At 40.4% G+C, this 24,435-nt stretch overlaps 1 protein-coding gene across 4 annotated transcripts; it reads right to left on the bottom strand.

Annotated features, from left to right (window-relative positions):
* Positions 1–5,052: 5,052 nt before the first annotated feature.
* Positions 5,053–23,538, bottom strand: DEPDC1 (DEP domain containing 1). Of its 4 annotated transcripts, none has more exons than XM_050961008.1 (12): positions 23,407–23,538; positions 22,591–22,856; positions 21,845–21,995; positions 20,267–20,382; positions 19,518–19,648; positions 19,141–19,188; positions 16,227–16,367; positions 14,842–15,723; positions 13,937–14,109; positions 10,567–10,743; positions 10,076–10,261; positions 5,053–6,864 (listed from the first exon to the last, which is right to left on the bottom strand). In XM_050961008.1, exons 1-12 carry the CDS (start codon positions 23,452–23,454, stop codon positions 6,721–6,723), a joined length of 2,463 nt encoding a protein of 820 aa, XP_050816965.1. In that variant the 5' UTR covers positions 23,455–23,538; the 3' UTR covers positions 5,053–6,720. The 4 variants fall into 4 exon arrangements, with proteins under 4 accessions (XP_050816965.1, XP_050816966.1, XP_050816967.1 ...); XM_050961009.1 differs by having other exon boundaries at positions 19,141–19,185; XM_050961010.1 differs by having other exon boundaries at positions 23,440–23,538.
* Between the last annotated feature and the right edge of the window lie 897 nt (positions 23,539–24,435).

Genomic DNA, 24,435 nt, shown 5'->3' with positions numbered 1-24,435 from the left:
GAGCATTTGTTGCAGGTATGGTAGGATGGGGCTGGCTGGGCCTAAAATAATCCCTTAACCCCTTGTTGCTCAGTGTGGGGTTTGTATACCCCATCACACTTCCTGAATCTTACCCTTTGAATGAAGGGTCTAGAATGGGTCTCCATCCTCCTTTCTTCTTTGGTATCAGATAATACCTTGAATAGAACTACTTTTCGCTCTAAGAGAGAGGAACTGGTTCTATCTAATTTCAATAGAGAGTCTATTTCTTGCTTTAGAAGACTCTCACTGAGATAGCCATAAAGTGGATAATAACTGGTGGTAATTACTTCTAAGAGGCATCTGTCTGATGTTATGGCTTCCCCATACACTTCAGAAGACTGAATGATGATTTCCATAGGGAGGAACAGGAAAAGCATAGGAAATTGTTAGATCCAAATGGCTGGGTGGTATGCAGCTCTCAATCTTTCCATCAAAATTGTTGCTTTGCTCAAGAAGATCGTGTGTTACCTGCACCCAAAGACATTGGTGTCTTCTTCTGGAACCTTGGTCATTTCCCTGGGAGTTTCGATGATCTGTAGCAAGGTGCTTGGAAGGACCTTTGCCTTTGGAGTACTGAAGTCTGTGTTTTCTTTTGACTGCAGGTGTATCTATTCCAAAGGATTGCAATGTCACAGAGAGTCATTGGTCCTGTCATTGAAGAGAGTCAACCCATTGAAGGGAAGGTCTTCTATTGTTTTAGTCCTACCTTTGGAATTTTTGACATCTGAAGCCAGAATAATCTGCACATCATCTGTAGCAACTGAACCCCAGGCTGCATCTGCCATGTCTAAAGCACCTTGTAATGCTGAACTGGCTATAGAGTGTCCCTCACAGTCCCTGAAACTGATCCCTTTTGTCATGTGGTAATTAAAAAAAAATCCAATAATTTGTTATAGTTTACATAACCAGGCCTCAGATCAAAGCCTGGAATTAACTATTCTAAACTGAAGAGTAACATTTTTGACAGGTAAAATTGCTTGTATTCCTTACCCTGTGGTGTTGATCTGGAATGATGCTGTGTTGTTCATTCATTGGTCACCTCTACCACCAGGGAATTTGGTGGTGGATGAGAAAATAAAAATCCTGAGACTTTAGGTAGTACATATCTTTTATCATCCTTTTTACAGGTAGGAAGAATTGTAGCTGGGGTACTCCATATAGTTTTTGCTTGACTCAATAATGCTACATTTATTTTAAGTGCCTCATGTTGACAACTGAAGACTATCTAAAAGCTTATGCTGAGACTCTTGGATGACTTCCAAGGGAATTTTTAGGTTTTCTGCAATTCTTTTCATCAGCTCCTAGAAATGGTTGAAGTCCTCATCATAAGTGGAGCGCAAAGACAAAACTGCCTCATTCGGAGAGGAAGATGAAATATTGCATCCGACGAAGTGGGTATTCACCCACAAAAGCTCATGCTCCAAAACCTCTGTTAGTCTATAAGGTACCACAGGATTCTTTGCTGCTTTTACAGATCCAGACTAACACGGCTACTCCTCTGATCTATGGGAAATAGCTCTTCTGTTATCTGCTGATTCTCTTCCTGAATCACTTCTTTCCTCGATAGTTGTTGTGGCTGATAAGGTGAAAGCGGTTGCTTACCCCAAGTCTCTCGACTAGGATGTCTGCGACCTGTCTCAGCCCTAGTCCCATTAGGGTCTCAGGGTTTCCAAAAATTCCACTAGGAGTCCCATATGGGAAAGGGGTCCCCATGGGGCACTATACCAAAAGTTTTGTCCTTCTGAGTACTTAAGAGTATTCAGCCTTAGAATAATATTCTGAAGGAAGGGCTCCCAGTGATTATGAAGATGAGCTCTGTGTGCTCTATTGCACGGGTGGGCAAACTACAGCCCAGATGTTTTAAAAAAATCTGGCCCTTGAGCTCCCGCTGGGGAGCAGGGTCCAGGGCTTGCCCCATTCCAGCACTTCAGCTGGGGAGCAGGGTTGGGGGCTTGCCCTGCTCTGTGTGGCTCCTAAAATCAGCAGCATGTCTCCCCTCTGGCTCCTACACACAGGGGCAGCCAGAGGGCTCCACAGGCTGCCGCCACCTCAAGCACCACCTCCACAGCTCCCATGGGCCAGGAAGTGCATCCAATGGGAGCCACCTGCCCATGCCTCCATGTAGGAGCTGGCGGGGGGACGTGATGCTGCTTCCAGGAGCTGCTTGAGGTAAATGCCTGACCCACTCCTGTGCCCCAACCCCCTGCCCTAGCCCTGATCCCCTGTCCACCCTCCGAACCCCTCGATCCAAGCAGCCTCCTGCACCCCCAACCCCAGACCCACCCTAAAGCCCACACCCCCAGCTGGAGCCGCACCCCAACACCCTGCAGGAGCCCCCTCCCACATGCTGAATTCCTCATTTCTGACTCCACCAGAGCCTGCACCCCTAGCCAGAGCCCTAACGCCCTACCAGAGTGCAACCCCCAATTTTGTGAGCATTCATGGCCTGCCATACAATTTCTATACCCAGATGTGGCCCTTGGACCAAAAAGTTTGCCCATCCCTGCTCTATTGTGACTCCAATGAGCTATATTCATCAGAATCTCTCAGTGGAGCAGTGGATGGCTGTAGCACTCACAATGGCATTTCTGATCCTGTTGGCACTGGAGAGTCCAGCAGTACTGGGTTATGTAGTTCCCCTTTTTGGTGACCTTGTACAGATATCTAAAAATGGGGATTAAAGCTCTTCTGGTACCAAGAAGTCACTTGGAAATAAAAACCTACCCAGTACCTGTGAAAGGAACAGAGAGGGCATTCTTTCCGTCCTAACCATTACCATTCTTGGCTCAGGGAGAGCCACTGACTTAAATGGTGCTGTATCTTTATGTACAGGCTGTGGCAATTGCTTGGACAGTCTTGCTCTGCACACACTATATTCCCTCGGAAACAGCCATATTAGATTTATGTGGCTTCTTATGCAATACTGTGTGTTCTGAAGATGGTGCTGAATGTTCTTGCTTAGCACTCAGTGTTGAGTTCATGTTCTTTCCTGGTATCACCAACTCAGTACCCCAGACTTTGGAGCCTTAGTGGTACCTCTAGCAGGATGTGAGGTCTCCCAGGGAGATTTCTGAAGTGATTTCAACCTTGTTAGGTAATCCAATTCCCTTGTCACCCTCACTAAGGTGGCAAAGTTTGCAGACAATACAAAACTACTCAAGATAGTAAAGTCTAAAGCAGATTGTGAAGAGCTACAAAGGGATCTCACAAAACCGAGTGACTGGGCAACAAAATAACAGATTAAATTCAATGTTGAAAAATGCAAAGTAATGCACAGTGGAAAACAATCCAAACTATATATACAAAATACTAAATTATCTGTTACGACTCAAGAAAGAAATCTTGGAGTCATTGTGGATAGTTCTCTGAAAACATCTGCTCAATGTGCAGCAGCAGTCAAAAAAGCTAACAAATGTTAAGAACCATTAGGAAAGGGATAGATAGTTTCTGTCTTATTATCATAATACCACTACATAAATCATTAGTACACCCACACCTTGCATAGTGTGTGCAGACCTGGTCACCCCTTCTCAAACAAACAAACAAACAAAAAGATATTAAAACTGGAAAAGGTACGGAGAAGGGCAACAAAAATGATTAGGGGTATGGAACAGCTTCCATATGAGGAGAGATTAAAAAGACTGGGACTATTCAGGTTGGAAGAGAAACAACTATGTAGCGAGGGATAGGATAGAGGTCTGTAGAATCATGAATGATGTGAAGAAAATGATTATTTACTCCTTTACATAAAACAAGAAACAGGGGTCACCAGATAAAATTAATAGACAACAAGTTGAAAACAAATATAAGGAAGTACTTTTTCACACAATACACACTCAACCTGTGGAACTTGTTGCTGGGGATGTTGTGAAGACTAAACTAGGTTCAGAAATAATTAGATAAGTTCATGGAGGATAGGTCCATGGATGGATATTAGCAACGATGGTCAAGGATGTTACCTCATACTCTGGATATCCCTAAGTCTCTGACTGCCAGAAGCTGGGACCAGACGATGAGAGATGGCTCACTCAGTAATAACCCTGTTCTGTTCATACCCTCTGAAGCATATGGCATGACCATTGTCACCAGATAGGGTACTGGGATAGATAGACCATTGGTCTGACCCAGTATGGTCATTCTTGTGTCTTTATGGACTGCTACCTGAAGACTAATTATACTTTACACTTTAGTGATGAGCCAGGCTGAGTGCCTTTAGGTTTAGTTCTTGTTTAATGCATTTGGAGATACTTGGAGGGAATGTAACTAAACTCGCCACATACCTCACCTTGACCACTGATGCAGCCACACAGTTGGCAGCAATGGAACAATGTTTTTAACCTCCATGCACTTTTACTTCCACATCGTCCCATCCTGCTCTGAGCAAGTTCAGATGATATAGTAATAAAAACTCTCCCATCCCACAGATTTCCCACAAAAGACTAAAACAGACACGTCTCAAAATGAATATTCCATTACATAAGTCACTCTTCCAGCTTTCAAGCAACATTGTCCATGAATCTCATGATCCCTCCGTCATCATGTATGCTAATTGTTGTTGGATACAAATGCTTATCTTTCACAGGTGATATTATAATACTTCTGATGTATTTCACAGTGTATAGCTACTGATTCGGAATCTTTAAAGGTGACTTGCACAGGGAAAGGGAAGAAGGTTTGTGCATTTTTACTACTATATACTGTATAAAGGCATTAACAAACACTAGGTTTAAAACCACCCTAAAAGAAAATCCCTTCCCTTCTTCTATCAGTTTCACTAGTTCTACCATCTCCCATAAGTCAAAGGCAGACAAGACCCGCATTTCTACTGTAAAAAACAATCAGGATTTTTTCATTTTTTGAGGGGTGGGCAAGATGACTTTCAGGCTATGCTTTTATAAATGCATAAAGAATGGCAGAAACCCCCTCCCTCCATCCCACCTTTTGCAGGTCACTAAGATTCTAAATCATTTAGTTGGTTGTTGTTTTACAGCTGTGGTGCAGCTACTTTATGTACAAGCTGCACACCCAATTCAACAAACACTTACAGAGAGTAATCCCCTTGTAGGGCTACTCACATGTTTACAGTTCCACGTTTGAATTTAGGGGCTGGATCTGGATTGTTAAAGGGTGAAATCTTGATCCTGCTGAAATTAATGGTATAACTCTGACTACAATAGGGCCAGGACTTCACCCAAAAAGATTATCTACAAATCCAGAGTTTAAAAACCACACATACAAAAACATGTGCTCCCTACAATCAAAGTTTAGTTTCGGTATGGCTTAATATGCATGTACAGTGTGCAAAAGAGTTTAACAATATGACAAGGCTTCTGCATTAGATAGATAATACACTGTGATTTAACTACATTAAATCACCAGCATAACTAACAGTGATCATTTACATCTAACTTATACCTTTAACAATACACAAAAGTGCTTAAATACAATACACAAATAAGTGATCCATAAAACTGAATGGATGAAAACAAACCCGCCCTCCCAACAAAAGCCCCCCACACATGCATATGTTGTCCTGAATTTAAAAGACAAAAACCAAACCCACCCACAAAAAACCCTGGCAACAACAACAAAAATAGTACACAAATGTTAGCATAATATATGGAAATACCTGGAAAAAAACCCTACTTTCAAGATGTGAAATTTATTGCACAGAGATTTAAAATCCTGCTGAAGATAAGGGATGAAATCCTAGCCAACAAGTCAACAGGAAAACCCCCATTGCCTTCATTAGGACCATAATATCACCCATGATGTTTAAGAGAGGGAACAATATGGACATTTTCCAGAAGTCTTGTAAAAATCAGCTCAGCAGTGTTATAAATAAAACACTGAAGCCTACTATATAATACCTATATACCTACACTGAACCAAACTGGCATATATCATCTTCCACTCTTACTTATTTTGTTTGAGCAGTATACCAAGTCAGTTATCCATGTATTTGAGATCAGCTTTCCATCAAAAATTAGAAATACATATAAAATCAAGTATAATAGTTTTAACATGTATAAATATATTAAAAACTTAAGATGATTTTAATGATTAACAAATGAGTGCAAATGAAAAGTATATACGAGTTTGAAGTTGGATAAACAGATTAATCCCTAACCTAGGGTGAATTTCTAGTCCTACTGAAGTCCGTGGGGCCCGGATGTCACCTTTCTCAATCCCAAAAGGTAATGTTTTGTGGCAAGTACACATTACACAGAATAGCCAACCAGAGCATTTATACAGTACATAAGAAATGATTAAAAACCAAAACTACAATTTAAATAGCATAATTTTCAAAACAATTTAACACAAAAGTTACAATAATATGTATACCATTGGTTTCCCAGACTGTAGTAATAACACAGACATTTTTTGGTTACTAATAACTTCATATTTCTTTTCACATTTCTTTTTACTTCTGAGATTCAACACATACAACTCAATATTTGTTTGTATGTGTTGGGTAACTTGTAAACATTAAACATTTATCACATTTCAAGATTTGGTAAGTGAAAAGTGATCTCCAGAAGAAAGATATTTTGGCACCTTTCAACATAAAGTGTGCATGTGCACATCTCTCTCCCCCTCCACAAAGAAAATATTATATTTTCATAGTACGTAAGTGTCCTTCACTAGACTATGCATATACCTATCAGACAAATAGATTCAAGAAGTATAGCTGAATACCTAATAGTATCTTACGCTACGAAACTTTGGTTTTTTCAGGCTAAGCATTGGCTGCTTAATTGTTGGTTTGTTTTCAAATAATATTGCTTCACTTTCTGTAGTTGGAAATCTATTCTGGTAGATCAGTGGATATTCCTTCTGAAACTAAAAAACAAAAGAGTTATTATAAAAAGCTATTTAAAAGAAGATACAGAGAGCTTGAAAAATATAACAACCTGATTAGGCACCTATTAGCCTGGGGAGTAAGCCCGCTAGCGAGGATGAAAAATATCTTTGCTGTGATATCCTACCAAACCTCTGGCACCTGCCCTACAGGAAAATAACCATTTTGTACTGCATTCAACTGTAATATTATCCCATTTCTATTTAATGCATTGTTTAAAAGTGTATATAGTACTCCTTATTTTGTTTTTTTGTCAGGCCTTACTTCCCTTCAAGGCTTTACTCTACATTTTCTTTTCTATAATATAGCATGGCGTAACTCTTTAGTTCCTCTCTAGTGCTAAATATCCTCTTTTCCTTCTCTTTCTGCCTCCAACAGCTGCTTGGAAAGAGGTGCTAGAATACCTATCAGGACGGCTTGCTTGAAACCTGTTCATGGGTTTTAGCTTTCAGATCTGACTCTGATAACTTTGAAGTTTCTCTCTCACACACAAAAAAGAAGTACATTCTCTTTCTTTCCTACTCCCACTCCATGGTCTCCTGGCTACTGTGTTGGAGATGGAGGTAAGTGCAAGCACTCCTCTATCCTGTACTCAGACAATGCCAGTTACCCTTAGGCAGAACTACACCCATCTCTCCATTTTAAATGTTAGTCTCTGCTGTTGCTCCTGACTTTGTCAAACAGCAGTGACATACACATGATGCTTATCAGTTTGCACCATGCACAAAGTTCTGAACATTCCAGTCAGCTTTCACCCTTCTGCAGCATAGCAAAACTGGAGCCAGCTATCTGCAGACAAAGGAAGACAGTCTTGCATTGGCACACATTCTGTTCTCATTTGGAATCTTTTATGACCATAACAACAGAAATATAGTTTTTTGCATTAAAGTTTAGATTATGCAAATAATGATGGTACTAGGAAAGCTTCCTATTCATCCTGTTTTCCACAGCTGTAGATATCTTCCCGACCACTGGACCAAAAAATAGAAGAGAGAAAAAGAAAGCAGCTTGGAATATCTACAGATCTGTAGATATGGAATAGCACATCAAAAATGGGTTTCTGAAACCAAGCTACTTTCCTATTTTTTGGTGCATATATATATATACACATACACTTTATACCACAAACCAAAAACTTTCTGCTGATGAAGTCAGCTTTTTCAAAATGTCAGCACAGTTATAGGCTTGGGGTGGGTGGCAGAAATAATTGGACCTACTCCTAAAAGAAAGAGCATATGGATTAAAAAAACCCCACAACAACAAAAAAGCCAACATGCTCCACAGGGTTATCATTTCAGGAATGTATGTAGCGTCTGCCTCAATCGCTGAGAGTAAAACTACTAATTCTTACATATTCTCATGGCCTCAAGCAGTCTTACGAATTAACTGACTTTGTATGAGAAGTTCCCAGACTGTGGTGCATGTGCTTGTTGGAAGTGGTACACCAAAACCAAACAATATTCATAACCCCCTACCCCAACCTTTCAGTTTTAAATAAAAAGTCATTGCATGCACTGCAGTGTGCCAGAAAATTGCCAGAGAAGCAATTTGCACTTTTCTGGTTGCCTTCAGGCATAATGAAGGTACAACATTCACTGACTATTCCAGCACAGTAATTTTATTTAGCAATTACAGTGTGCTGTGGTTGTGCAGATGAGCACTGTACTTTTATCTGTGTGGCTTTCTGCTAGACCTAGGCCTCAGCTTGAGCTACTGAGGCAAACTTGTGCATTTCAAAATCACAACACGAGAGCATTTTTGTCCAAAAATACACATGCATACAGGGCCATTTTAGAGCAAATGCAGTGAGCCCCAAGATCAAAGGCCCCCGCCCCGCCAGGAAGCAGCTGTACTGCTAGAGCTCTCTCTACACTCCCTACTCTGCAGAGGCTGTAGCCTGACCCTTGCAGGGCTGAAAGGCAAGGGGTTCATGGGGAATTCCCTCCCGTCTCCATACAGAAATTTGGGGAAAGTCAAAAGGTTTAATCTACCAATGCTGGTACTATTTATTTCATACAGCCAGTTTCAATTAATTAAAAAAAATAGAGGCCCAGTCTTTTGGTTTGTGACCAAGTTTAAGAAACATTTCAAGTCCTACAAAATAATTCTTTTTGTGGAGGCTGGCGGAGGGGAAGAGGGAGAGGGGGACAACTTGAAAATTTAAAAGCAGCTTTTGTGGAGCTGTGTTTGAGTCACACGATGTGCTCAGTAAATTCTGGGACAAGTACACTATTCACTGATCAGAGATATTTGCCAAAGGTTTTCTGTAAGAGAAGAAAATCCTCCAGCATTAAGTCCTGCCAAAGTTGTTGAGCTTTTAGTTTGACTGTTAGGCAGCAGATTAGTAGAACTTAGAAATATCAGATAACCTGAAGCAATATGTAAGTTGTTCAGAACTCTATCAGAATGTTAGAAAGTACCAGTTACTTGGTCAGAAGAGGGCTTCTCATAGAATATCAGGGTTGGAAGGGACCTCAGGAGGTTATCTAGTCCAACCCGCTGCTCAAAGCAGGGCCAATCCCCAGATTTTTACCCCAGCTCCCCAAATGGCCCCCTCAAGGATTGAACTCACAACCCTCGGTTTAAGCAGGCCAATGCTCAAATCACTGAGCTATCCCTCCCTGCCAAATCTGAATCTCCTTCCAAATAATCTGGTCTTAAAATTTTAACCAAAACCACTTATTTTTATTTTTGTGCCCTTTACATCAGAATTTTATCTGGTGAAGATCCTGGCTCAAAAATTAAACAAGAAACCTGGCATATTTAGTATATCACAAGAAATAACTCTAATTCCTACCACAGAGTTGGTATTTAATGCAGAGGGCTTTGAAAAAAATTGATTTGTGTTTTACTCTTAAATTGTGCTTAATTTGAAAAACATTGTTCCTAACTAACATGAATTCTTATAGTGGAGACCAAGCTCCCTTCAAAACAGGATCAGAACTTGCCATCACAACAAGCACTCATCCAGATGGCTGTACCCAATTCTTTTTGCTATCAGACTAGAATTCATTTTTAAAGAGTTTGCTGATGTGCCAGGATCTAGTAATTAGATAACTCTCTCCTCCTCTTTTATGCATTTTTTAAAACCATCTTGCACACTACAGCTGAGCGCTCTAAAAAAAACCCCCCAAACCAAAGTCTCCCCCTCCAAAAAAAACAAAACACAGAATAGCCCATTTCTTTTCTTACCCGTTTTAGCTTTTTCTTTTTGTCCTTCAGAGACAAGCTTTTGTCCCTGATAATGTTCTCCAAGAGTTCTGCAACTGCAGCTTGAGAGGTAGAAACTTTTTGTTCATCAAATTCCTGAGGAGTTATCCGCTTACAATATGAATAAGTTGGCAAAATAGCACTGATTTCTTCTCCTGGATATTGGAACTGAAACAAGAAGGGCAACAAAAAAGTCTACACATGCTTGGAGGATCTTTTCTGGTTGCAAAGTTATTGCCTCACTGGCATTCAGTTACATTGTTAATTAAATGCAAGTTTTAAAAACTTAAATTGCTAAAAAAAAGTAAAAAACCTATCTATAATAGTAAAGCTAGTTGCATGAAAGTTTGTACTTTAAAAAAAAGAAATGGAATATAGTTTTGTTTTTTAAACTGACAGTAGTAGTTTAATACCCTACAATTCATAAACAGCAATTAGCGAAGGGGGTTCAACTTTTTTGTCACAGGACTCACCTGAGCTGTCTTTAGAGATTCTATATGATCTTGCACTGCAACCTGTAGGTAAGTTGGAACTTTAAAAATGTCCTGCTGGTGATCCATTAGAAATGAAACTAATCTTGTGGCAAGTAGCTCATCAAGGTCCACTTCTTCTGCACAGCATAACACACATCGAGAAAAAGTCTGTATCATCTAGAAGTATTTAACAGGATGTTAGTATGTACAACTATGGCATTTGGATTCTTTCCCCTCTCCCTGCAGCTCCATACTGCATTCCCTGCTACAAATTTGCATCAAAGTACCTCACCTTCCTCCACTATTGACATATATTGATGAAGCTAGGAGGAAATCTGCCATTTCCCCCCATTTGAAACAAAGTGATTCTTGTATAAGAACAGAGTATAACTCTAGTTTTATGATTAACTAGAGCTTATAGTTTTCAGTTTCAAATTCAAAAAAATTTAACCAGGAAGAAGAGTCCAAGAAAACTGCATTCACATTCTCCGCTATGTAGGAAAAGCCACACACCTTGAAATAGCTATCGAGATTACTTTTCCCCACGAAAACATCTCCTGGTTTTGCACAGTAGCAGCAGAAGAGGAGACTCGGAGGGAGTTAATACTGCAGAATTTAGAGCAGTGGTTCTCAACCCCTGGCCCAATCAGCACACAGCTGTGGCCCACATAACATCCTCAGGGCCATACAGATAGTATATAGTGTGGATGCAGCCCACATAACATATAGAGAGCTGCATATGTGGCCCACAATGGTAAACAGGTTGAGAACCACTGATCTAGACGTTAACATGCCACAGAGTCTATATTTCTATTCCTCACCTGCCCACTAGGTTCTTCCAAATTTAGCTCCCCTCTGCTTAAGGTAGCAGAGGGAAGCCAACAGCTCTATATGAATAATGAACTAGCACACCTGTACCTCAATATAATGCTGTCCTCGGGAGCCAAAAAATCTTACTGCCTTATAGGTGAAACCGTGTTCTATCGAACTTGCTTTGATCCACCAGAGTCCGCAGCCCTTCTCCCCTGGAGACTGCTTTACTGTGTTATATCCAAATGTGTGTTGTATCAGGTCGCGTTATATCGGGGTAGAGGTGTATTTATTTGGCACATTTCACCCAAACATATTAGTGGATCCCAAGTGCCTTACAAAATACAATAGGAATAAGTTTGTCTATGAAACAGTCATCTTTGGGATGAAATGTGGCAGCTGCTGAACATTTTGCGGCAATACAGCAATAGTTTAGGTAAGAAGTGAACAATATTCAGTTGAAGTTAGGGGAAGTGCTCTCCTTAAAAAAAAGCCAATCAAAAACAACACATAATTTGCACTTATACATGGTCTTCCATTTGCAGATCTCAAATCACTTTATTAATAATATTTATGAACTCCCCAGAATCATTACAGACTGGGGCCTCTAGATCCTGCCACAACACAATCAGTGATAAAGGCCCCACTGTAGTAAGGGCTGTATACACTGATCTGGGAATACAATTCAGATCTCCCTAGCTTCTAGTTCAGTGGTTCCCAAACTTTAACAACCTGTGAACCCCTTTTATTAAAATGTCAAGTCTCGCAAACCCCCTCCTGAAAATGAATATTTCCAGGGATTTTCTCCTTTACCTGAGTATAAATTATAAAAGCAGTGATCTTGGAAATATAAGATTTGTTTTTATGACATGCTTATTACACACTATTAATTATTAATTATTTATCATTACAGTATTTTTATTACATTATGAAAAGGCAACTGTCTTCCAAGCTCTCACTTTCATAGGTTGTATCACTTTGAATAAGCCTGTTATAAGACAAGGCTCCTATGTTTCATCAAGGAGTATCAGATGTGAAACAGCATGAAGGTATTTAAGAAGCCAACTCAAAGAATTCCTCCTACACAAGCATTCAAGTCTTGAGCAGTCCAGGCAAACAATGCACATTACAACAAATCTTAAACTTGTTCTTCATAATAATTTAGAAAACAATACTAGCAGCTTATTTAATTTTAAAAACAGCAAAAAATATCCACCTCCCTTTCCACTTCTTATAAGGAGTCTTGAAGTTTAAATCTCCTCAGTGTGATAGATATGCCTGCATTGATCTGCTTAGCTTTTGGAAGTCCAGGAGCTCTGGGCTGCTGGCCCCAAGCTGCCTGGGGTCCCTAGGGACAGCTCTGTCCACCATGAGGGAATTTTTTCCCGAAAACCCCTGTAACATTTTACGAACCCCCAGGGGTTCACGAACCCCAGTTTGGGAACCACTGTTCTAGTTCCATACCTCAAACAAACTATACTAAGTTCTTCACCATCCTTTCAGTTTATGTAGGAAAACTTTAGTTTCACTGGCTAACACCCTTGTCTCTTACACAAAAAAGAACATTATGAGAGTTCAAGATGGCATAAATAAATGGTCAGAACCTCTGTTTCATCACTTGCAATAATTTACAAGTATATACTCATTTCTTGTTTTCCATTTTTAATTAACATTCTTTAATCAGTATTTGTTTAATTTGTTTTAAAATCACTGTTGGTAGTATGGTAAAAGAACTAAACAAAGGTTTGATGTCATCCTAACAACTGTAAATACCTCTATTTTTTCCACTGCAAGCTTAAATTCAGTCCTTACAGCTATTCTTTAAACCTTTAACAAACTCAGTTCTGTTTCCTTTTTGGCATCGGACCTACTAGAGTTCAAAATGTAAACCCTACAGTTAGGTCTATTCTTTAATTTTAACATCCAGTGGCATCTGTGTACAATAGCTAGAGTCCTGACGTAACATTTATATAATAAAAAGGCTATGCTGACACTCGGCTATGGAAATTCACTCCACACTGCACAAAACAAAAATAAACTACCTCAAGTAGACACACTGCAAGAGTTTTAGCCAAAATCTATTTTTCAAAACATATCCATTAGACCTTTTAAATTACAGAAAAGCAAAATAAGTTTTGTGTTCATATCAGTTAAAACAGAGAGTCAATTAAAAATTACGTACAAGGTTTTGTAGGAATTTAATTCACAATATCAATTTAGTTATTGATAGTGAGGTGTAGAAGGAATAGGAAATCAATGTAGCAAAAGGATAATGAATCTTTTCTGTTCTTTTAAAAAGTTAATAAAGGCTGTTCAAATAAAAAGTTTTCCCAAAAATATATTTAGAATATGTTCAGATGGAGTTAAACAAGAGAGTTTACTCTGATACAGATTTTCACAAGTATACCAGGAGTAACATATTTGTGTTACATACTAGATTTAGTGAGACAAAGACTAAGTCCCTCTGTTAACATTGAATATTCTTGCTTTTCTCAGATTTAAGCATTATTTTTATGCTATTGAATAAAGTTATCCATACTCTTAGAAAAAGGTGTCTTACCAGAGACCTCGTGCCCACTGCATCATGAAGTCGAGGCATATCAACATTTTGGCTGATTCGAGAGATCATACGCATTAGGAGTTGAAGCTTTCTACGATTTGGTGGAGGAAGCAACAAACAGCATATCTGTAGTGCTTCAATAGCAACTCTTTCTAAATGAGGCCGGAGAAGATCTAGAAGTTAATAATTATAAAAACAGCTGTAATTAAGTTTTGAAACAATATGAAGGACAGTGGTACCTCAATATCAGCAATTTCATTTTATTCAATTAAGACAGCAGCCACTTTATAGCACAGTCTGCTCTAACATAAAAAGGGATCCGTTATTTCAACATTTTTTGCATAGTCTTCACCCCCAGTTAATCTCATTTTGTTCTGACACATATTATTGACACAGGTCAAGACCAGCTGAGGAATATAACTGAAGCTATTTCTGCACATTAGTGTTGAGTACTTTCTGTTATTATATTATATATTGTTTGGCCAATTTCCAGACTTCTAAAGACTCCTAGAAACTTCATTCAGCATCCAGTTTCAAAGAATGTGAAGAGACATCACTTAGAAGCAGGGAAATCTATGCTGATTCCTCCCTTTCTCTCAGATGTTTGTATCACAGAGAATAGTACTTACTCGATCAAAGAGTAATGGTGAATTGCTTAGACATCACTATTTGGGGAAGAGAGGATACTACCCATGAGCATGTATTATAGAAGATACAAAAGCTTGCATTTAATATAATTAGTTAAGTTACTTAACTTCATAGCCATTAGAATATTCTTTAAACAAACCATGAAGTACCGATTTTGCTATTTAAAAATCCAATATTGGGGACAAAGAAAGTAGGAAAGCAGAGACAGTTAGTCAACACAGTAAGCAAATACCACATGCTTTAGAGAGCAATCTTACTTTGCGTGCCAGTCAACATAAAGGAAGCTGGAGTGAAAGAGTTTTCTGAAAGTTCTACTGCACTTTTGCAGAGTCTTTTATTGACTGTGATATCAGAATCCCTAGGCTCATTTTCTACTATAGTAACCACACTGGTAGTACTTGATTTCCTCTGTCCAAGATGAACTATTGCATATGGTTTAACTGTGATTTCAGCAACTGGTGTGTTGATGCCACTGCAGTTTCTGGACTTACTGCTTCCAAGTAAACTCTGAGACCTGCAGAGTTGCTTAGATTTGCGATTCCCATTACACAGCTCTTGGTCGTGAACTGTTGATGCAGACACTCTCCTGGAACCACACGGTTGTTTCTGCCCAGTGCTATCTGATCCAAGATCCAACAGTGATTCTGCTTTGTACCCAGAATGTAGTAGTGGGTTTTCCTTAATTTTGCTTGATATTATGTTAATGTCAGATTGATAGAGGTAGTTTGATCCCACTTCACTACACAAACTTGAGGTAGTAGCTGCAATTCGTTCCAAAGAATAGCACCTTGCCCTAAGTTTGAGAGACTGGGCCTGTTCATTCCTTAAGCCTGACAGATTTTTACAGCTTCCTCCTCTTAGATCATGAGCACTGGCTCGTTTACATGCCAAGTTATACTGCTGTAATTTTTTAGCACATTCTTTTTGAAGAGTACGTTCATTTTGGGAAATATTTCCAGAAGACTCAGATTCTTCCTCTTGTTTTTCAGTCTCTTTTCGAAGTAAACTTAGTAGAAGACATTCAGTTGACTTGAAAGAGTTCAAGTGCAGAGTTTTTGAAGGCTGTGAGTCACACGCCTCATCTCGGATACAGTGTTTTCCATTGGGTCTATTTGGAATTGTGATGTAGCCACACACAACTATCAGAAAATGAAATACAAGTTAAGATGCAAGTGGTGTGAAAGTGAACAAGATAAGAATGAACTGAAGTAGCTAAGTAAAACAGAACAAATATAAGACATTAATATAGTCCACATTGTTAGTTGTAGCTAAAAAAAAAAAAAAGCATTAAACAAGACATGCAACAAACAGCCCATACATGCAAGACTAAGGACAATAAAACTTTACATTTAGCTTTTAAAACCAAGACTAGGATTAGTTTACACTATTTGAGACTGTGGTTATTATACTTTGACAGTGTCAGACCAGATAATTTATATAGATTTACTGTCACAAGAATGTAGTTGTATTTTCACTCAGATTGTAATGTAGAGCTACTACTGCACTGGTGGCCTCCCACAAATTCATACTGCCATACAGATTGGGGGCCAAATTCTGCACACAGTTACATATGTGCAACCCACTAGACCCAAATTTGTACTTAACTCTTAACGAAATAGGTTATTTCTCAAGTCATACATACCAAGAATATTCACAAACAGTTCATAGTATTCAAAAGTAAGCAATGGTTCAGGTAGATTGAGAAAGTAATCAGCGACTGTTCTGAACACATCCCGTTCAAAACCAATGTAAGCTGGCTGGCTCATGTCATTACTTCTAGGCCCTAAAAAGGAGAGGAAAGAAGGCTCATGACAGGACTATTCTCATAACCACCTTTTTAAAAAAAAAAACACCACCAAACCACACAACCAAAAACTTCTGTAACATTAGCTGAAAGAATGATAGGGACGGCCTAGTATTTCTCAAGGAGTGTCATGTCAGCCATCTCCTTACACAAACATTGGCCCAGTAGTTCATCCTTGAGTAACTAGTATGCGGAAACAGAATAAAACTGTTTATATAGCAACAGAAGAGCAAGAAGCTTTCACTCAACTTTAGAAGATAGATACTTCAATATTAATAATTTAGAGGAAGTCCCTTATTTGACTACTTCAACCCTTTCTCCTTCTCACCCACCCCTAAAAAAGGAGTCATAAGAAGCAATTAATCTTAGTTTTTCTGTTAAAATTACTACCCCTCCCCCCAAAAAAAATACCCCAGATCAAATAGATTACATACAGATAAGCAATAAAACAAAAGTTACAAGCACCTAGGAATTTATTTTCAGATACTCAGAATAAATCTAAGATTTTTTCATATTCAAGATGCTTAGGGCTCAATTCACTAACATAGCTACTAATTTTTTTTTTTTTTAGCTGGGGGACAGGTGTGCTTTTTTTGTTTTTAAAAAAGTGCACACACACTACCGAAAGCTTACATAACTGGTGCAATAACAGCAAACTTTGTTCACCTGTATCACCCTCCCCTGGATGATCACAACTGCGCACTTCAGGTTTGCTCTTCATCCAATACAGCATCTTCAAAAGTGGGCAATGAACCATGTAATTAACCAATTTATGGGCATGGGTAAGGACAAGGAGAGAATAAACTGAACCAGAATTTCCCTGCAGATGGGTCTCCACCATACTCCCACAGAAAGATGGGCTAGGATGAAGCAAAGCAGCATCCTCTGCCCTATCCCCATTTTCCTTTATAGTTTTCTTCACAAATGGACTCTGGCTTTTTAGGTGCTGTGCATGGAATGGGGGGAAATGTCACTTTCTGTGAATCACCCACTGCAAACTCAACTCCAAGCTCTCTTAGCTGCATATGGGGCCCTCCTGCAACTGCTACTGAACAGTTAGAGAGATACATATATGCATGCAATGACACAGCCAGTGCCACCATAACTTCTTAAGGAGCTTTGCTGGAGGTTGTGGGGAAAGAGGCAGCAAAAAAGCCACAAAATGGCATAGGCACCAGTGCAGATACAGTACATGTGAAATGGTGAAAACTGAGTTGGGAGACATGACATTTCTAAATTTTGCATGCCCCAAACTGCTTCTTTGAGAACTGCTCTGCAGGAAACTCAGTGAGGTCAAACTCATGTTTTCCCTACCTCTCCAAAGTCTCTCTCTCTCAAAAAAAAAGTTACACATCAGACACTGTACAACTGATGAAGAATTCAACTGGATACAACACTTTCAACAGTCATGCATATTCATTCATTAGCATTTATAAATTGTGTGCTTTTTATTTTTTTTAAGTGAAAGACTGATATCCCAAAAGCCCAAGTGAAGTCATTTCTGTTAGCCCACTTCACATGTGCAAAGTATTTTTTTTTAAAAAGTTTATAAACTTTTTGCTAAATTTTACATTATTTTTAAAAAGGCTATTTTAATCCAGATCAAAGCCAACAACCTGAAAAATGCAGTGCAGATCATTACATAGATAGAAGTGACAACCATTCATTTCTCAAAAGAATTTGCTTAATTTTGCTATACTGATTCTACAATGCAGGAACATATACCTATGTCTTGAAAATATTCCATTTCTTCATTTCATTCCCTCTTTTCTATATAAATACTAGAGCGGAGAGAACTGTGCTGCAAGTTTGTCACAACTTCAATTAAGGATAGTAGCTAATAAAGATAATTCTTTAGAGTGGAAACTATGGAATATTCCTTTCTGCAATGAGAACAGATTTTACATTAAAAATGGCAAAAATCTTGAGCACTGTTGATGCCTACTAAGAAAAAATAAAAATAATCACATTATGGGCTGGGCCAAGTCAAACTAGCAAACTCTTTAAGGTTTGGCTCAGAGTTTTTTCTGAATTATTTCACAGCCTGGGAGAAGCAGGCAGTTCTGTGCAAGAAGCAGGTAGCTTAGTCCCTGAAATCCCACATCTGAGAATGAACACACAGAGGCACTGTGCCTGAAGACTCAAGTTTCATCTCTGCCCAGCTCCCTGTCAGCATAGCTTCTTCCAATGACTCAGGAGTCTCTACCTACCACTTGGACCCCTCCTTATGGTGAGAAGAGATAGGGAGGTCTTCCAGAATAGCAGAGTTCCATATAACATTAATAGAGTTCTAAGTTGTATGTTCCTGCAGATTCCCTAATTGGTTGGGGAATGTTGCCGTCTTTCCCTCACTTCAGTTAAACGCCCCAGCTGATCATCCCCTTCTGAAAGGGCAGGGAGAGATTCATGCATGGATCCATAGAAAGCAATCTGGCACTAGGAGATTTAGGTAGTCTACTCAATGATTTGGAGTAGTACATTGGTCTATAAGATCTCTTTCTTCTTTAATGCACACCACGTAATTTCAGTATCTTTATCTCTTCTTCCTTACAGGTCACCTTTGTACACAATTGTTTTACGCAGTCTACTGTTAGATCTTCTGAATATGTCAGGCTGTTAGATATAATTGAATTTGCATCCAGTGTAGAAAAGCTTAGTATCTTCACATATAAGCAAACATTTTAGAATTTCTACTCCCCAAGATAAACTTCTTCATATCTGAAATTGTAAAGACTACTTTTGTATAACTTACAGTATGCAAGGCACTTCATGGCTGACAATACCCAATGAGGGAGGTCTTCTACAAAAAAAAAAAAAAAAAGGAAAATTGTTCAGCAACTGTCACTATATTCTGTATAAACTAGCCACCTGATGTTAAACTTTAAATACAGAAAGGTCATATACAGAATTTAACTAGTTTTAAAAGAACACATAGAATGATTTTTAAATCACTATACTTATTACATTCTCACCTGCCCTACTTTTTAATTTTGAAAGAAAAGTAGACTACAGAAGTTATCACCCTAAGCAAATCTGTTTTAAGTACTACTATAGTTAATTACTGTCATCTCCCACTTGACATTAACTAAATACTGGCACTTGAAGCAAATGTCAAAAACAAAACCAAACCTGATTTGTTTTGCAGAACAACAACACCATGTTTACTCGTGTTAGTCATGTTGTACATGACATATTGAGGAATTACTTGGGCTGAGTGCAAGACTTCTTCCAAAGATGGTAGACCTAAAATGGTTTGCAAGCTGTAGGGTGGAAGAGAACAAATGTTTCAGAAGTCTTGATAGCATGTGAACACAAGCTAATTACTTTAAGGCCTATTCAACAAGGAAAAACTCAAAATTTAACTTATTAAACTCTTAAGTTCTTAGTCCAAGATCAATGCTTCCAAGTGTCAGAGGTAAGTTTTTATGCCAGACGACTAAAGGTCTGTCTGAATCAATAGAAAGAGCCAACAGCAAGAAGCAAGCCATAAATTCAGTTTTTGAGGAAGTGTGCCAGATACGCACCACAAAGGAAAGGAGGAAAGAAAAGCAGCTACTCACTGTGCAATTCTGACTCCCTAGAATATTTATTTTAGCAGCTTTCCTAAATATAATACTGTGGTCCTTGATAATATATTAGAAAGTGCAAGAGTTACCTGTGTAACTTAGCAGAACTACTCCTTCTGCATGATGAAAAAGTTTTCTGAAAAAATGTAAATACTTGTTTAGATCATTGATTATTGACACAGCATGTACTCATGGATGTACCTTCTGCTGTGATGGTACGTTGAAGCTAAAATGGCCTAATCCCTACGTACTGGCAGGAAAAGATATATACACACACCCTCCCCAACTATTTCCAGTTTGTTATTGACTTACTGTATCAAAATTATGTTTCGCCAAATTTCTTCTATCTCCTCTTGACTTATTTTCTTCCTATGTAAGTTTTCCTTATCCTCTTCCATTATTTCACTTTTTGTGTTTTCTATGTTCTCCTACAAATAAGCAATCATACGTATTATATTTTGTTGACTCTCTGAAGGATCTCAAAAGCCAAACTCAAAATTCCAGTAAAATATTATTTAAAAACAAAAACCTACTCACATACACTTGTAAAAAAGGCTTTATTCCAAAATAAAGAATGCATTAAATTTTCTTTTTTATAATTTAAGCTTTCTTATCACTAAATGGGTCTTCTCCCATTTTAAAATAGAAGGCTAAAGCTCTTTTCCATCCCCAGCTAATATTTACTATCCACTACAGCAAAAAAAAAATTCGTAATTTTGAAATTTAAAGGCAAAAGTAACGAAATGCAGAATGAAATGGGAGACCAAGGCCCTAAATATTGAATGTATGCATAAGTGCTTGCAGGACTGGGGCCTAAATTCAAAAAGTCAGAAGCACAAAAAAAATCTGCAAAAGAACAAAACAAATAATGACCGGGCAGCTACATTCAAGGTTGTAGAGTTAGGCAAGTTACCAGCTAAGTAATGTACCCTGATTTAGTGTTCCTAAAATATATAAAATTTCTAAGAATTTATGAGGAATCTTAATCATTTGACATAAAAGAATCAAATATTTAAAGATATAAAACATATTTGGGGGGGAATGAGGAGCATTAAGTGATTTTTTTTAGTTCCGTTATTATGTGACTAAATAAGAAAAAAAAAAGCGAATACTAGTCTGCAGTTAATCTAATCTAAATTTGTAGGTAAGAGAAGAGCTTGTATATATAGATTTCAGCTTGTACTGTACAGTGTAGTTCCATCTACTACATACAATTCAAAGCCACAAATACTTAATTTCACTATTTCCAATTTGCCAGATTTCAGCAAGTACACATAAGTTTACAATTAAGATGGTTTTCATAGAAACAATAATTTGAACATCTACTGTTCAAGTTTCTTAAGATCTTAGGTTGCACTCCAAGCTGTAAGCAGCCACATACAACATAAAGGCTTTTTGTTACCAGGGCTGCTGTGCTTTCTGTTGCATTCTCATACTGTTGTACTTCACTCTGGGTACGTCTATACTATCCACCGGATTGGCAGGTAGTGTTTGATGTATCGGGGATCGATTTATCGCATCTCATCTGGACACGATAAATCGATCTGCGAATCGACACCTGTACTCCGCCTTGGCAGGAGGAGTAAGCGGAGTCGACGGGGGAGCCATGGCAGTCGACTCGCTGCCGTGAGGACGGCCAGGTAAGTCGAACTAAGATACCTCGACTTCAGCTATGCGAATAGCATAGCTGAAGTTGTGTATCTTAGTTCGAACCCCCCCGCTAGTGTAGCCCAGGCCTGAGAGTAGTCCAGAGGAAACTGCAAGCTTATTTTTTCAACTGGAGATGAAGATTCTGCAGAAGTAGATGATGCAGCCACTAAAAGAGGTAATTAGTTTTGTTTTCCCAATGCTGAAAAGAACACATGTTCGATAAGAAGCACAAGTTATTACCAGGGTATGAAGTAATTCATGTTTTTTGGGAGTCCTCCTGGAGAAATGTGGTAGTTTAAAGAGACTTCCTTCCTCTTTTGGAATATTTTCTGTGTTCTCTTTCAATAGAGACCTCATTTGCAAAGTTTTAACTGGAGAGGTTGAAGGGAATCTATAATTAACAAGAGAAACGTAAATGCATTCAGAATATATTAAAAATAAGAACTTAGTGTCATCAAAAAATTTAGTGCCCAGTGATCATTCCAGTAAGACTCTGTAGAGGCTTAAAATAAAAAGAAGAAAACACAGAACACCTCTACAATTTATACGTAATTTAAATTAGGAAAAATTCCAAATTAGCTTTGGACGATCATTCCCTTCTCGCAAATTCATTGGAGGTCAGTAGGGGGAAGTTCAACTTTCAAGTTAAGTCCTTGGAGCAGATTCTCCTCTGATTATACCTTCTGTACCGCTGTAGAAGACACTGGTGCAGAAGGGAGACAGCACAATGTAGGATGCTTATGCATGCTCTGGGGCCAGGGTGGGGTTGGTGACAGGCCCCTTGCACTTAGTGCTACAGAAATGCTGGGCTGCAGCCCATAACAGCATTATTAATGAAGGGGTAGAGGAAAAGCAGACTTCCTGGTGAATCAGTATTGCTTTTGACTGACAATTACTGTCCTCACAGAAAGTAACTGTTGATCTCCTTACAAAGTACTCTTGGTTAGTTTTCACAGTTTAGCAATGTGTGTACACCTGTACAGCACCTGAATAGGTTGTTGTTGTCATCTAGATTTTCTGATCCCCATCTTCCTTTTATATCCTCAATTACATGATTCTTGAGAAATTTTCTTAGTAACTGAACTGTTTGTTGCCTAGTAACTTCTGGACCAAAATTCCTGTTGTTCCTTAGCAGTTCGTGAAGCCAGTCCACGGCTTCCACGGCACTAAAACAGTTCCCGTGTTTTCTGAAGCGTTGCCTGTGCTTCCTCAATGGCATCCCTGCTCGGAAGTATTTAGTAACTTCATTCCACTGCAAGGGAGCGGGGACGGGGCACGCAGGGGGGCGAGAAAATTAAAGCAAAAAGTTGAGCGCACGCACTTAGACCACGGGTCCCCACCCCTCCAAACCAGACCCCCCCGGCCCTCATCGCTCCATGCTGCCTTTCCCCCGTCCCCTCAGGGGCTCGTCCCCCGGCCCTCATCGCTCCTTGCTCCCTTTCCCCGTCCCCTCAGGGGCTCGTCCCCCGGCCCTCATCGCTCCATGCTGCCTTTCCCCGTCCCCTCAGGGGCTCGTCCCCCGGCCCGCATCGCTCCTTGCTGCCCTTCCCCGTCCCCTCAGGGGCTCGTCCCCCGGCCCGCATCGCTCCTTGCTGCCTTCCCCGTCCCCTCAGGGGCTCGTCCCCCAGCCCCCATCGCTCCTTGCTCCCTTTCCCCGTCCCCTCAGGGGCTCCAGTCCCCCTCCCCACCAGGAATCGCTTTGTACTTCACACTCCAGGACCCCACAGACTCTTCTCCCGCCATCGGCAGAGCCCCTCCCCCCCGCTCCCGTGTGCTGACCCGCAGCCCCCATCCCCTCTAACCAGCCTGGTGGCGCGGTAGGGCCCCGCTGTCACCAGCCGGCTCTCCATGCTGCTCGCCGCGGCCCCGTACGCAGGCCGGGGATGGGGGTTGGGGGAGCGACCACCCAGCAGGATGACACTTGCTAACCGTCGTGGTCTAACTGTTTGAATTGACGGCCCGAGCGCTCCGGGGCCACTGATTGGAGGAGCCAGGCGGCCACATGACAGAACTCGCGATCTGGTGACTTAGCAGGAAGCAGCCCCAGGCGGCAGGGGGGAGGTGGGTAGGCGCGCTTGCGCACGTTGGTGTGGAACAAGAGATGGGTGGGGCCTACGGCAGCGTCACCGGCCTCTCTGCCCAAAGCTTTTCCCGCTGGCACAGCTGGGAGGCTGGCTGCGACACCCGGCCAGGCAGTGATCTTAGTGGTGTACTGCACGGGGGGGTCACCCCCATCCCCAGTGCAGCTCCACCCCTGTTGTTTGTAACACGGTGGAGCCACGTGTCCCATTAGCAGCACGCCACGACTCACAGGGCAGCTCTAGGGCTTGTCTACATCAGAAAGTTGCAGCGCTGGTGAGGGAGTTACAGCGCTGCAACTTTGAAGGTGTACACATCTGCAGGGCACCACCAGCGCTGCAACTCCCTGTTTGCAGCGCTGGCCGTACTCCCGTTTTGTCTCGGGTGTAGAGGATCCAGCGCTGGTGATCCAGCGCTGGTAATCCAATGTAGACACTTACCAGCGCTTTTCTTGACCTCCGTGGAAGGAGGAAGCCTCTGGTAATCAAGCTGGTCTCCTTTCCCGGTTTGCTCTCTCGTTCCCGGAGCCCCGAGCAAGCAGGTCTCCTTCCCTGCGGTTTGCTGGGTGGCTCCGGGAACGAGAGAGCAAACCGCGGCGAAGCGGGTCTCCTTTCCCGGTTTGCTCTCGCGTTCCCGGAGCCCCGAGCAAGCAGGTCTCCTTCCCTGCGGTTTGCTGGGTGGCTCCGGGAACGAGAGAGCAAACCGCGGCGAAGCGGGTCTCCTTTCCCGGTTTGCTCTCGCGTTCCCGGAAC

The sequence above is a fragment of the Gopherus flavomarginatus genome, chromosome 7 (assembly GCF_025201925.1).
Source record: "Gopherus flavomarginatus isolate rGopFla2 chromosome 7, rGopFla2.mat.asm, whole genome shotgun sequence".
Lineage (NCBI taxonomy): Eukaryota > Metazoa > Chordata > Testudines > Testudinidae > Gopherus > Gopherus flavomarginatus.
The sequence above is the reverse complement of the archived record's forward strand: the minus strand, read 5'-3'. Positions and strand labels throughout refer to the sequence as shown.

Bases quoted from the DNA above. Each gene is read 5' to 3' on its own strand.
- DEPDC1 (XM_050961008.1), bottom strand. From the start codon at position 23,454: ATGGAGAGCCGGCTGGTGACAGCGGGGCCCTACCGCGCCACCAGGCTG. The intron at 21,996-22,590 runs GTGCTGTACAGG...TGTTAATTATAG, and splicing joins GACAACAACAACCTATTCAG to ATTCCCTTCAACCTCTCCAG. The intron at 10,744-13,936 runs GTAAGACACCTT...AAATACTTCTAG, and splicing joins CAGTGGGCACGAGGTCTCTG to ATGATACAGACTTTTTCTCG.